This window comes from Amaranthus tricolor, chromosome 1 (assembly GCF_026212465.1).
Source record: "Amaranthus tricolor cultivar Red isolate AtriRed21 chromosome 1, ASM2621246v1, whole genome shotgun sequence".
NCBI classification, from domain to species: domain Eukaryota; kingdom Viridiplantae; phylum Streptophyta; class Magnoliopsida; order Caryophyllales; family Amaranthaceae; genus Amaranthus; species Amaranthus tricolor.
In genome coordinates this window covers 21,290,593-21,303,211 of record NC_080047.1, presented here as the reverse complement: position 1 = coordinate 21,303,211, position 12,619 = coordinate 21,290,593, and the positions used below count along the sequence as shown (strand labels likewise).

At 32.5% G+C, this 12,619-nt stretch overlaps 1 protein-coding gene across 1 annotated transcript; it reads left to right on the top strand.

The window, feature by feature from the left end:
* Window positions 1–11,251: 11,251 nt before the first annotated feature.
* LOC130807516 (uncharacterized) lies at window positions 11,252–11,905 on the top strand. Its single transcript, XM_057672750.1, has 2 exons — window positions 11,252–11,735; window positions 11,835–11,905. Exons 1-2 carry the CDS (start codon window positions 11,252–11,254, stop codon window positions 11,903–11,905), a joined length of 555 nt encoding a protein of 184 aa, XP_057528733.1.
* The last annotated feature ends 714 nt before the right edge of the window (window positions 11,906–12,619 follow it).

Below are 12,619 nucleotides of genomic sequence, written 5' to 3'. Positions count from 1 at the left end.
AATTTACAATGAATTAAATCACCAAAATTTACAGAAAATTTAATTTATATATTATAAACACATATAAAATTTATGGGAATAATTTCTTCTAAATAAATATATGTAAGAATTTAGACCTTAATAATTTCACTATTAATCGGTTTTCTTATTCGTAGAATTTTTAGCCACAAAATTATAGCTTTCTCCCCTTGAATTTCTATAATTAATACTAAATACTATTATTAGGAAATTTTTGAGGATTTTTAGGAATTTTTCTAGGGTTTTTAGAGATTTTTTAGAAATTAGTTTTTTAATTTTTTATTTCTTCAATTTTTTTTCTACGGTTGCTCTCATGCATATATATATAGAACTTAATTAATCATCATTACTTCATTTCTTAATGTAGAAGCAAAAAGAATAGAGATAAGACAAAAAATGAAAATCCTTAACATCATGCCACCTAATTCTATTTTACGGCATCTCAAAAGGGTTTTAAGATATTTTCTTTTTTAATTTATTTTATTTTTATTTTTATTTTTTTTATCCTAAAATAATATAGGAAATGAAAAGATTAAGTTATTATAGGTAATTTAGCTTGATTTAATATTTAAAATACAATATAATTATTAAACCAAGGGAGAGAAAAAAAAAGAAATTACTAAATATAAATAAAAAAAACTTATAATTTAAACCTAATATTTTATTCTAAGAGAAATAAAATATATAAAAAAATTAAGAATTTAAGAATTATTGGAATAAAATTCGGAACAACATTAGAAATAATAAGACGAAACGATTATTGAATTTGTCAACATATTTAAGATTAAGAAAAAAAATTTGTTTCATATTGAGCTACAAGATTTGGAAAATAAAAATATATGGGAATTGGTGCCTGCTCCTCTTAATAAGAAACCGGTTTTTTGTCAATGGATTTATCGGGTCCACTTAAATGTTAATGACACGGTTCAACGCTTTAAAGCTTGGCTTATGGCGAAAGGGTATTCACAAGAGTATGGCATTTGTTTTTCCGAAACCTTTTCCCTCTTTAAATGTGAATACAGTACGTTGTGTGATTGTTGTGGCGTTTATTAAACAATGGCTATTTTTTGAGCTTGATCTAAATAACGCTTATTTTCACGGAGATCTTCATGAAGAGGCTTATATGTAGGTACCCGAGGGTTTATCAACTTCGTCTAATATTGGTTGTAGTCTTAAAAATTCTCTATATGATCTTAAGCAAGCATCCAAGCAATGGTTTGTTAGGCTTACTACTGAGTTGTTACATCAAGGCTTCATACTGTCCAAAATTGACTACTCCTTATTCTTAAGAAATATGAATAATTTGGTTATTATTGCTATTTGTTTATGTGGATGATATTATCATAACTGGTAATAATACTTATCAAATTTCAAAACTGAAGTATCATGTTGATCGTGTCTTTAGTATTAAAGATTTAGGTCTTTTATATTATTTTTTGGGGATTCAAATTCATTAAAGGAAGGAGACGTGTTCACACATAAGAAGTTTACTTTAGAGTTGTTACGTGAAAGTGGTGTGTATACTTTTAAAAAGGTTGGTGATACTTCCTTAACATATCAAAGTGCAAAAAGAAGGATCTCCTCATTTTCAAGACCCTACCAAACATAGAATTTTTGTGAGCTTTTTCATCCTTATTTTAAATTAGTGCTTTTAATGGTTAAAGTTTTGGGTAAATTAGTGAATCTTAGTTTAAGTTAGTTTATATCTTGATAGAATTTGTAATGGGTAAGTGTTAGAAGTGAGATTTGAAAATGAAGAAGTTAGGGTTTATGTTGGGGATGAAATTGAAGGTAGTATGTACTACTTTTATGTATTTTGGTGATTTTGCGATGTTGGGATAAATTATAAAAGCTTTTGATAAGTGTTATTTTTGATTAGTAATGGTGGTTTTGATGATTAAAAATAGTTAAGGTTGTTGGTCACTTTTAATAGTTAAATATAAATTAATTATGCTGATGGTGGTGAATGTGATTATTTTTGTTGGTTTGGTGATGATAAAAATTACTAATAAAGAATTAGTGATAAAATTACTAATAAAGAATTATTGATAAAATTATATATAAAGAATTATTGTATAAATTTACTAATAAAGAATTATCGATTTGGAACCAATTGTTTCTTTTCCCTCAAGCCTTCCTTCATGTCGAGAGGTGGGAAGTCCAATAGGCTTTGCCGTGGCCATATACTCGGCTATGAAGTTACCAATCTCATCACTCACAGTGCCTTGAATCATACTCTCGTCGAGTTGTGCTAGTGTAAACCTCCTATGTGCCTTTCAAAAGGATAACACCACCTTAAAAAAACTGGACCTAAAAGCTTGATTTCACGAACGATATGGACAATAAGATGATGCATTATGTCAAAAAAAGAAGATGGAAAATACATCTCAAACTTGCATAGAGTTACAATCACGTCGACTTGAAAAGCATCAAGCTTAAAGGGATCAAGAACTTTACTACAACTTGTGTTGAAGAACGAATATAGCTCGGTAATAGCATATCTCACATATTTTGGCATTATTCCACGAATTGCAATTGGTAAGAACACTTGCATCAGCACATGGCAATTGTGAGATTTCATGCTTCCCAACTTCAACTCACCATTTAGGGTCATAAATCTATTCATGTTGGATGAGTACCTAGACGGAACCTTAATGCCATACAAACACTCACAAAATCCCCCCTTCTCTGCCTTGGAAAATGTGTAGCAAGCTGGAGGCAAATAATTTTTTTCATTACTCATCTTCTTTTACTACCCTTTCCCTTGTTACTGCCACCAACTTCATAAGATATATTTCTTTTCTTACTCACCTTAACCTGTGGCCACAACTCCGGACAAATATCCTTACATTCAATGTAATCTCGCACGACCTTAACAGCCTTTGTCTTACCCAGAATGTTCATGAGTGTCCCGAGTATGGCATCACATACATTATTCACTATATGCATAACGTCAAGACAATGCCTAACCTGTAGATCTATCTAATATGGAAGCTGCCAAAAGATTGATTCTTTTTTCCATAGTCGGTCTTCACCCCCTTGCACTTGTCCGATTTTACCAAATACAATCTCAACTCCCTTAACTTGTCCGTAAACCTCATAACCGGTCAACGGTCGACGAGCTACACAGTCCTCAACCTCCCCATTGAACGTCTTTTCCTTCTTACGATATTGGTGATCTTGTGGGAGGACCTTTTGATGGTGCATGAATACATGTTTGCACTTAGAAATCCACGTGGATTCCATGTCATCGATATATATTGGGCATGGTTTCTTCCCTTAGTTCTTATGCCCTGATAAGTTGCCATATGCCGAAAAATCATTAAAAGTGCATAAGAGCATTGCATGCAAGGTGAACTCCTCATTAGCATGTGCATCAAACACGATAACGCCTTCATCCCACATCTGTAACATTTAAGAAATTAATAATTTAAGTCGAGTGAATTTAAGAGAATTATTAGTGCGAGAATGACCTTAAATATATATAACATAGACCGTTCTCAATTTAAATTTCTTTCTTTTTTTTTCTTTCCCTTTTTTTAATGTGAAAAAAAAAATAAATAAATAAAAAAAAGAAAAACCCTCCTTTCTCTTTCTCTCATTCGAATGAACCCAAAGCAAAAATCAGGCATTTATCTTCTTCCTCTTGAATCAACTGCATCAAACTCCACCATCACAGTTTCGAATAAGATTAAACCCAGTCTACTCCTTCTTTTTGATCTTTCTCTGAAATTAGGGGTGAAAGCACTTCTTTTCTCCTGATAATCGAAAATTAGGGCAAAACTAAACCACCACCATCTTCTACCTTGAGTTCTCACAAGATCCATGGCAAGTGTAATACCCCAGATTTAGCTTGAAAAGGGATTGATAGACTACTCATATCAACAAGGTGCATCTTCTTTAAATGGGAGCTCATTTGCTAAGAACTCCACAATTAAGCGTGCTTGGTGTGGAGAAATCTTAGGATGGGAGACCTCCTAGGAAGTTTTCCCGGGAGCGCACGAGTGAGGCAAAAGTGCGCTGGAAAGACTTGTGTTGGTTTTTGGGGCTAGTCTATAGTCTTCATGAGTAGTCACATGAGTAGTCACCGGTGGTCCGTTGGGCAGGGGTGTTACAACAAGTCTTCCTCTTGCCGCCATTTTAAGATGAAACGAAGCTTTTATAGAGGCCTTGATCTTCTTATCGATTGATGATGCAAAGAAATCAAGCCATAGCCTTCAATTGATATGATTTTCGAGCAGCATCAATGGTGAAATCCTCTTTTCTTGTGCCTCTGAATTCTGCCGCAAACAAAGGAAGCCAACACCAACCCTGTTTCTATGGATTTTGCATTAAAATTAGAACAACCTTACCTCAAGTTGCTCCTGGTTTCTGCCGAAAACAGTAAAATCCATCTCTTTCCATTTCTTTGGTTTTTGTTTCTTCCATTTTACTCTTTCTTAGTAAACGCATTATGAATGTAAAATAGATTCTTGTGATTTTCATTTATTTCATTACCTTACCTATTATTATTGCTCATCAAGATCTAGTAGCTTTATGAAAGTGATGTGATCTGAAGAATTAGTGTGGGTATGCTTGTTCATATTAGAGTAGATGGAATTTTTGATGTTTAATATTGGTGAATTTTGAGATTATGGATCTTATTGTGGAACATTTGTTTTGGTAAGATGTTGAATAATTGATATTTTTGAATTGGGTTAGTAATCGTTATTAAGTATTGATGATATTTTACTAGAATATGTAATTTTTGAATCTAGATAACTAGTATGAAAACTTATAAAGATTAAGAAATTGGTGGAAAATCTTGTTATTGGTAGGTTTTAGATAATTTGAAGTTCTTGTACAAATTACGTGATGCTTTTGGAAATCTTTTGTTGTAAAATAGAATGTTTGTTATTTTAATTAATTGGATATAGATATAAAGAGAATTATGAAGATCATGATCGTTAAGAATATGAGAATAATTTTAGATCATGGCTATATAATCTTGATGATAGATTGAGGATTTGAGTTAGAACGTGCATTATTCATTAATAATTAGATTTGTTAGAGTAGACTTTTGGTTTAATTTATAGACATAGGAGGAGATGTAATAAGTTATAGGTTAGTGGTTTAGTATCGAACGCTCTTTCGTGATGTTGTGTTTATTATGCTCCAGGAAGCGACATCATCGAAGAACCCTTCTTGTTGACAGCTGTGATCTGGTTTCGACTCCTCAAAGAGTCTTTTCGGTGAGTAGTAGCAGTCCATGAAAAAGGGTCTGGCCAGACTATAGTTTTTTTTGAAAATGTTTTATTAAAGTTTTTGAAATTTATATTGTTGAGATAAATTTGTTTATTAATGATTATGCTGATATTGATATGGTCAATGGATCGGGCTTATGAGCTGGTCATTGACGGAGTGGTGGAACATTGTCTCCTATTCCCTTATTTTAAGGTGAATTGTCATTCAAATATTGACTATCCTTAACCGAGAGCAACATAGCCTTAGAACTATGGATGTTCCTCTCAACTAGACTCCCTATGCGCACATAGTTCTAGGAAAATGATGTTGCTTTTAAATCTTTGTTTAGAAATTACTGTGTTTTGTTGTTTTGGATTGTTACTTCTCATTCATTTTAGTCTAATCCCCTGTGTTTCCATCTTTTAGTTGTTCACAGATCAGATCCGGTCGGGAATGATGGGTTAACGGAGTTAATTTGAGTTCCAAGGATGTTATATTGAGCTGAGCACGTGGGAATTTATAGTTTTGTATTAGGATTTTGATAAATGTATATTAGTCTTGGTTGTGTTGATTATATTGGACTCGAAATGAATTGTATCTATTTGTGTTTTAGTTAAATGTTTGGTTTGAGAATTAGTTGAGTTAGTTACGTTAAAGAGCAGGTGACCCCTTTGCTCAAGTTTTGGAAGTGTGATTCAAGTTTCTTGGGAAATGAACCCCGCGATAACCCTGTTTACTTAGTCAATGGTAAGTCGGGTTGTTACAACATCTTTCTCAAATCCTCAACGAGAGGTGCAAGATATAAATATATGTCATTGCCAGGTTGTTTAGGACCCGAGAAAAGAAGCGAAAGCATAATGCAGTTAAGCTTCATACACAACCAAGGTGGCAAATTATAGATCACTAACAGTACCGACCAAGTACTATGTTGAGAACTAAGATTGCTGAACTGGTTCATTCCATCCGTACACATTCCGAGCCTTAAATTACGAAATTCATCCCCAAATGTCTTATACAACATATCAATACTCTTCCATTTCGGAGAATCAGATGGATGTGTGAGCAAGTGACTTTTTTTCAACCTATCTGCATGCCACCTCAAATTTAACGCATCTTTCTTTATAGAAAACAAGCGCTTGAATCTAGGTATTATTGGAAGATACCACAATACCTTAGCCGGGGGCCTTTAGGAGCCCCTAGCATCTCGAGCCGCTATACGCTTGTAACATGATAACCCACACCTAGGACACTCTTTTGAGTTCTTGTTTGCATTTCGATACAATACACAATTATTCGGACACCCATGAATCTTCTGGTACTCTAAGCCGAAAGGACATATGAGATTTTTGGCATAATATGTCAACTTTGAAAGTTCATTTCCCCTAGGAAGCATCTCACCTAACGCTTTTAATAACATTTTGAAATTAGTTTGGTGAACTTTGACTTAATGTTGAAAATTTTCAATACGACTATTAGTTTGGTGAGCTTTGTACATCCAAGGTACAAAGGCTTTTGAAAAGCCTCTGTCAACAAGTCAAAAACACGTCGACATTTTCCTAACTCATCCTCGACTCCCTCCATCATCTCATCAACACGATCTACATCTTGATCGACATTCTCTTCATCTGTCTCATACCCATCAACATGATCTACTACATCCTCATTGACATGCACATTATTGACATCCTCAACAACACTTTTTTCTTTGTAAACTCTCTCCTCACCATGCCAAACCCAAACATTATATTAAGGCCTAAACCCACGTCGAAGTATGTGCTACCTAAGGATATCAACAATATCTACCTTTGATACATTGCCACACTTGACACATGGGCAATAAAAACTAACTCCCCCCGTCCTAACTTGATGTTCAACGGCAATACTACAAAAATTCTAATACGCCATCAATAATTCTGACGATTCAATGCTTTCATATATCCAAGAACGTTCTTTTGTCATCCTAAGTGTGATTAATTAATTAATCATTTTTAAGCATATATACTTATTTATACCAAACATATTTAACCTTAAAAATATATACTTATTTATACTAAACATATTTAACCCTAAATATATACCTTATATTTAATTCTATATAAGTACTACATTGTATTCTAAAATAAAATCATTTAAAATAGTTAACATTGTATACTTCATACATCATACTTCATATTCTAATTCTATATAACCAAACATATTCTAATTCTATACTTCATACATCAATATTAAGCCTAAAACTAAATCATTTAACCCTAAAAATATGTATATTCTATCTAATTCTAATAATTAAAACATATGTACAACAACAAACCACATTTTTAACAAAATACAAAAATAATTAACAAATTAATAACATAAACTTGAAAAAGTCAAACTCACAAATAATTGATATCTTTAGCACTAAATTACGAGTAAAAAAATAAAAATATGAACATGCAAGTTTTAAAAAAAAAAATAAAATTACCTTAATTTCTTGGGTTAAGTAATCTACAATGAAAAACAAAAACAAAATTAGCGTAAAAAAATTAGCCCTAAATTTCGTGGGTTTCGAATAGTTAGCAAAACTTAAGGGTTTAGCATATTGAAAAGAGAAATTATACCTAAATTTCGTGGGTTTTGAAGATTAACAAGAACAATGCTTTGAATAAGAAGATGAAGAATTCATGGGTTTTTCGAATGGCTGTTCGTGGGTTTTGAAGAACATAGTAGTTTAGCTTTTGTTTCGTGGGTTTAGCAGTTGTTCGTGGGTTGAAGAAAGAGGAAGGTGAAGAATTCAAGAGCACCAGTAGTGGTTTTTCGTGGGTTTTAGAAGGGTTTAGTTAGCTTTTGTTAACGTTATAATGAAAAAGTAGTTTAGCTTATTGAACAAGAAGGATATATGAGATATGCATTTTTAAAAAAAATATATAATTTACATTATATGCTGCGGTTCTTCAAAAACCGCAACATATAATGTAATTTTCATTTTTTTAAAAAATTAGACTATATGCTGCGGTTTTTGGGGAACTACATCATATAACCTAATTTTTTTCCCTCGTTTTTTCATCCTGTTTTATGCTGCGTAATTTTAAAATCGCAGCATATGTCACGTAGCAAATAAAATTTTTTCCACTAGTGAAAGTTATTGCATTGTTTATTTAAGTTACACTGTAGGTATTATAGAACAACATGTTTTAGACAAGAGCATGGGCATAAGTCACAAATAATTTTTGATGGAGATGTTATTCAACGTGAAGTATTCTTGAGATACAAAGGGACAATTACACTGTCAGTATCAATGTTAAAGTTTATCGATAATTTGTATTGAAGGTTTAACTTTCAAATGTAATTGTTTGAGATTTTTAAAGTCTTAACTGTCACGAATAGGGGTGTTTAAAGAAATCCGATTTGCAAAACTTGACCCGAAATATCCAGTTTCCGATTGTTAAAACCAGATAATTAACCCGAATTTCAAAAAGCTGATATTTCGGACGGGGTACCCGGTTTATAAACCAGATATTCGGGTCGGATCCGGATACCAGGTATACGGTTTTTTGTTTTTTAAAATTAAAGTGCTTCTCCCACTCCCAGGCAACAGCTTGGGATTTCTTATTTCTAAACCTAATTCATATTGTATTCATGTATTAGGCCTCCAAACTCTTTCCTTCTTCAATCTTCATCATCATCAGCGCCGTGCTTCATCAGTTCATCACCATCTTCGCTCTTCATCACCATCTTCAGTCATCATCACCAGACGACAGTCGCCTTCGCCCTTCAGTTACATATCGGTCTAGTCGACTTCTTCATCTTCTTCACAGGTATTTTACTTAAATTTTAAGTCTTATTCCTAATTTTAGTTGTTTTTAACTTTGTTTTTAATATTTTGAATTCAAATTCTGATATTTGTTTGTTCAATTTATTTTCAAACCCACTTTACAATTTTAAGTTGAAGATCTACATGGATTCTTACCCACCACCATCTGGATTTTCGGTAGCTCTTTATCATTTTTATTTTGCCATTTATCTTTGATATTTGTTTCTGATATTTGTTTCACTTAAATGCTAATGTAATATTTTGAATTCAAATTCTGATATTTGTTCAATTTGTTCAATTTTTTTGATGAGGAAAATCAATGTTTTTGATGTTTTTAATTGATTGTGATGTTGGTAGGCTTTAATATATGTTTTATTTATATATAACTGATAATCTTTTGTAAATTGATTGTGATGATAATTCTACATATGGTCTACTTGTACATTATGATGATAATTGATAATCTCTTTTAAATTGATTGTGATGATGGTAGGCTTTATTTAACTTTACAATAATGGTTACTTAATGTAGTACCAATTTACTTGTATTTTTAAAGTTTATCTAATAAGTGAAAGTGTGAAATAAAGATGTCCTAATTTAAGCTAATGGAAATTCTTTAATATATGTTTTGTATAATTCACTACCGAATGAAGGAACTCAATATGAAGAGAGTGTTGATCGCTTGTTCGATAAGGATGATGATTCAAGATCACCAATTAAAAAACAGAAAAATTAACGTCATGCAACTACTGGTACGAGGAGTAATAGGTCAAAATGGTTGGTTCATTACAGAGTTGATGGATTGGATTCAACAATTGCTCATTGTAAGTATTGCAAAACTACTATTTGTTGTCCTAGTAAAAATGGAACAACTCCTTGGGCTAATCATACTAAACGATGCAAAAAATATCCTTCAAATTTGGATATGAAGCAAAAGAAAATTGAATTTGATATTGCTAGAAGAGTCAATGAGGATGGTAGTGTTGATAGTGTTGGTGTTCCGAAATTGTGGGAATTTGATTATGATTTATGTAGTTAAAAACTTGCTACAATGCTTATTGTGGATGAATTGCCTTTTGCTTTTGTTGAACGTGAAGGATTTCGTGATTATTTTAGGGCTTTGAATCTTTATTTAAGATTCCTTCTCGTACCACTGCCACTAGAGATTGTTATAGTCTTTTCATTGAAAAAAGAAATGAGTAGAAATCGTTTTTTCAAAACTTTAAGTCATGAATTTTTCTAACAACAGACACTAGACATCGGGGCAAAACTAAAGTTATATGTGTTTGACTTTACAATTTATTGATGATAACTTGAATTTGCAAAAGAAAATCATAAACTTTTGTCCTAGTGCTGGTCACAAGGGAATACTTATTAGCAGAGCTGTTAAAAAATGCTTGCTTGATTGGGGTTTCAAAAATATCATGACATTGACCGTAGACATAGCGGCCAATTACCTTAAGAAAGACTTAACATTTGGGATACTAGTTTGTTGGAGGGTCAATACCTACATATGAGATGTGCATCACATATTTTGAATTTGATTGTGAAAGATGGTTTGAATGAAGTTGATTTGTCTGTTTTGAAAGTTTGTGCTCTTGTGAAGTATGTAAGGTCTTCTCCTGCTAGGCTTAAAAAGTTTAAAGAATGCATAAAAGAGGACAAAGAGGAGAGCACAATCCTTGTTGTTTTGGATATTGAAACTAGATGGAATTCAACTTATCTAAGGCTTGAATCTGCTATCAAATATAAAAAGTCATTTGCATCTTTATGCATGAAACATTCTGCTTTAGTTAAGTTACTTAGGAAGTTTTGTGGTGCTCCTACTGAAGTGGATTGGAAGAAAGTGTCTACTTTCTTACCTTTCTTGAGTGTTTTTTATGATGCAACTTTGAGATTTACTGCTTCTCGTTATGTAACTTGCAACTCTTATGGACATGAGATTTTTGGGACTAGATTATTGCTTGCCAACAACATGAATGCCGGTGATGAGGGTATGAGGAAAATGGCTACCAATATGATGGCGAAATATGACAAATATTATGGAAACATTGAGAATATCAATATTTTAGTGTTTGTAGCTGTTCTCATTGACCCTAGGCATAAGTGAAATTATGTTGATTGGATTGTGCGTGCTTCATATCCACAAAAGCTACTCTCTTGTCACTAAAGATTAAAATAGTTTTTAAAAATTTGTTTGAATCTTATACTTCTTCTATGCCTCCACCAAAGACAAGTGGGGCCACTTCCTCCACTTCCACCTCTTCAACCTTTTCCATTTTTACTCAAAGTGGGACTCAAGGAATGGGGAAGGTGGACCTTATTGAACTAAAGAATTCAAGATATCAAATGGAGAAAGGTTGTTCATTAACCAATGTAAACAAAAGTGAGTTGGATAGGTATTTAGAAGATGCATGTGAACTTCATGATTCTAACTTTGAGATTTTACTATGGTGGAAAGATCAAACAAAAAGGTATCGCATTCTTCAAAAGATGGCTAAAGATATGCTTGCTATACCTATTTCTACCGTTGCTTCTGAATCTACTTTCAGTACTAATTGTCGTATTCTTGATGATTTTCGAACATCATTGACTCCAAAGATGGCCGAAGCCCTTATTTGCGCACAATATTGGCTTCGTATTTCTAGAACTCCTTTACCAATAGAGGAGAGTTTGCTTGCACTTGAAGAAGTGAAGGAAGGTTAGTATAAATTTTTAATTATTTTTCAATTGATTATTTAATATTTAAGAGTAAAAATATTTTTCCTTTAACCTTATATTGTTCGTAACTTTGGTTTAGGTAATGCATTAACTTTGGAGCATCCGAAGGTCATAATCGATGAAATCCTTAACGTCATTGAAGATGATTAATGGAGCTTGAAGTTTCAACTTATAGAATTTAATCGCTTGCTTTCAGTTTTTTAATAGTTAGATGTGTAACATTATGAGTTTATGGTTGTATTTCAATTAACTAATGGTTGTATTTTAACTTTTTACGACTAATTAATTTAAGTATTTATAGATTTTTAGTATTTGAATTATATATAATAAAATTTTAAAAGAAATAAGGAAAAAAAACCATATTATTAGAACACCCCTAGTCACGAATGTCATGAATAAGGTATCTTGATTTTTGATTCCAAACAAGATCTAGTTTTACAAGTAGTTTCACTCTTAGACTAAAATTTTAATGGAGGAAATTTTATCAATATTTGGAGTAAAAAGGTTTTTTAATGGAGAAGAAGAAGGTGAATGAGATAAATAAAGGGTTAGTTAACTGATGTTAATGGAGGAAATGTATTAATGTGTTAAAGAAGATATAGATGGGAAGAAGACTGCAAAGTAACAATCAACAAATGACCTGCTGCAGCCGGTGCTTTAATCTGCATGGATACCAATGAAACAAGTATCAATAGATGGTATTATTCACGGTTAATCAATACTTGGGATTATGACTCGACCCGGATCCAACGGGCCAAAATTTTAAGACTTAGACTCCCCAAACGGATTCGCATCCACGGATTTGGGCCAGGTCCAAGATCCAATGCCATCCCTAGCTGAAATTAACCATTACTAATGTCAAGC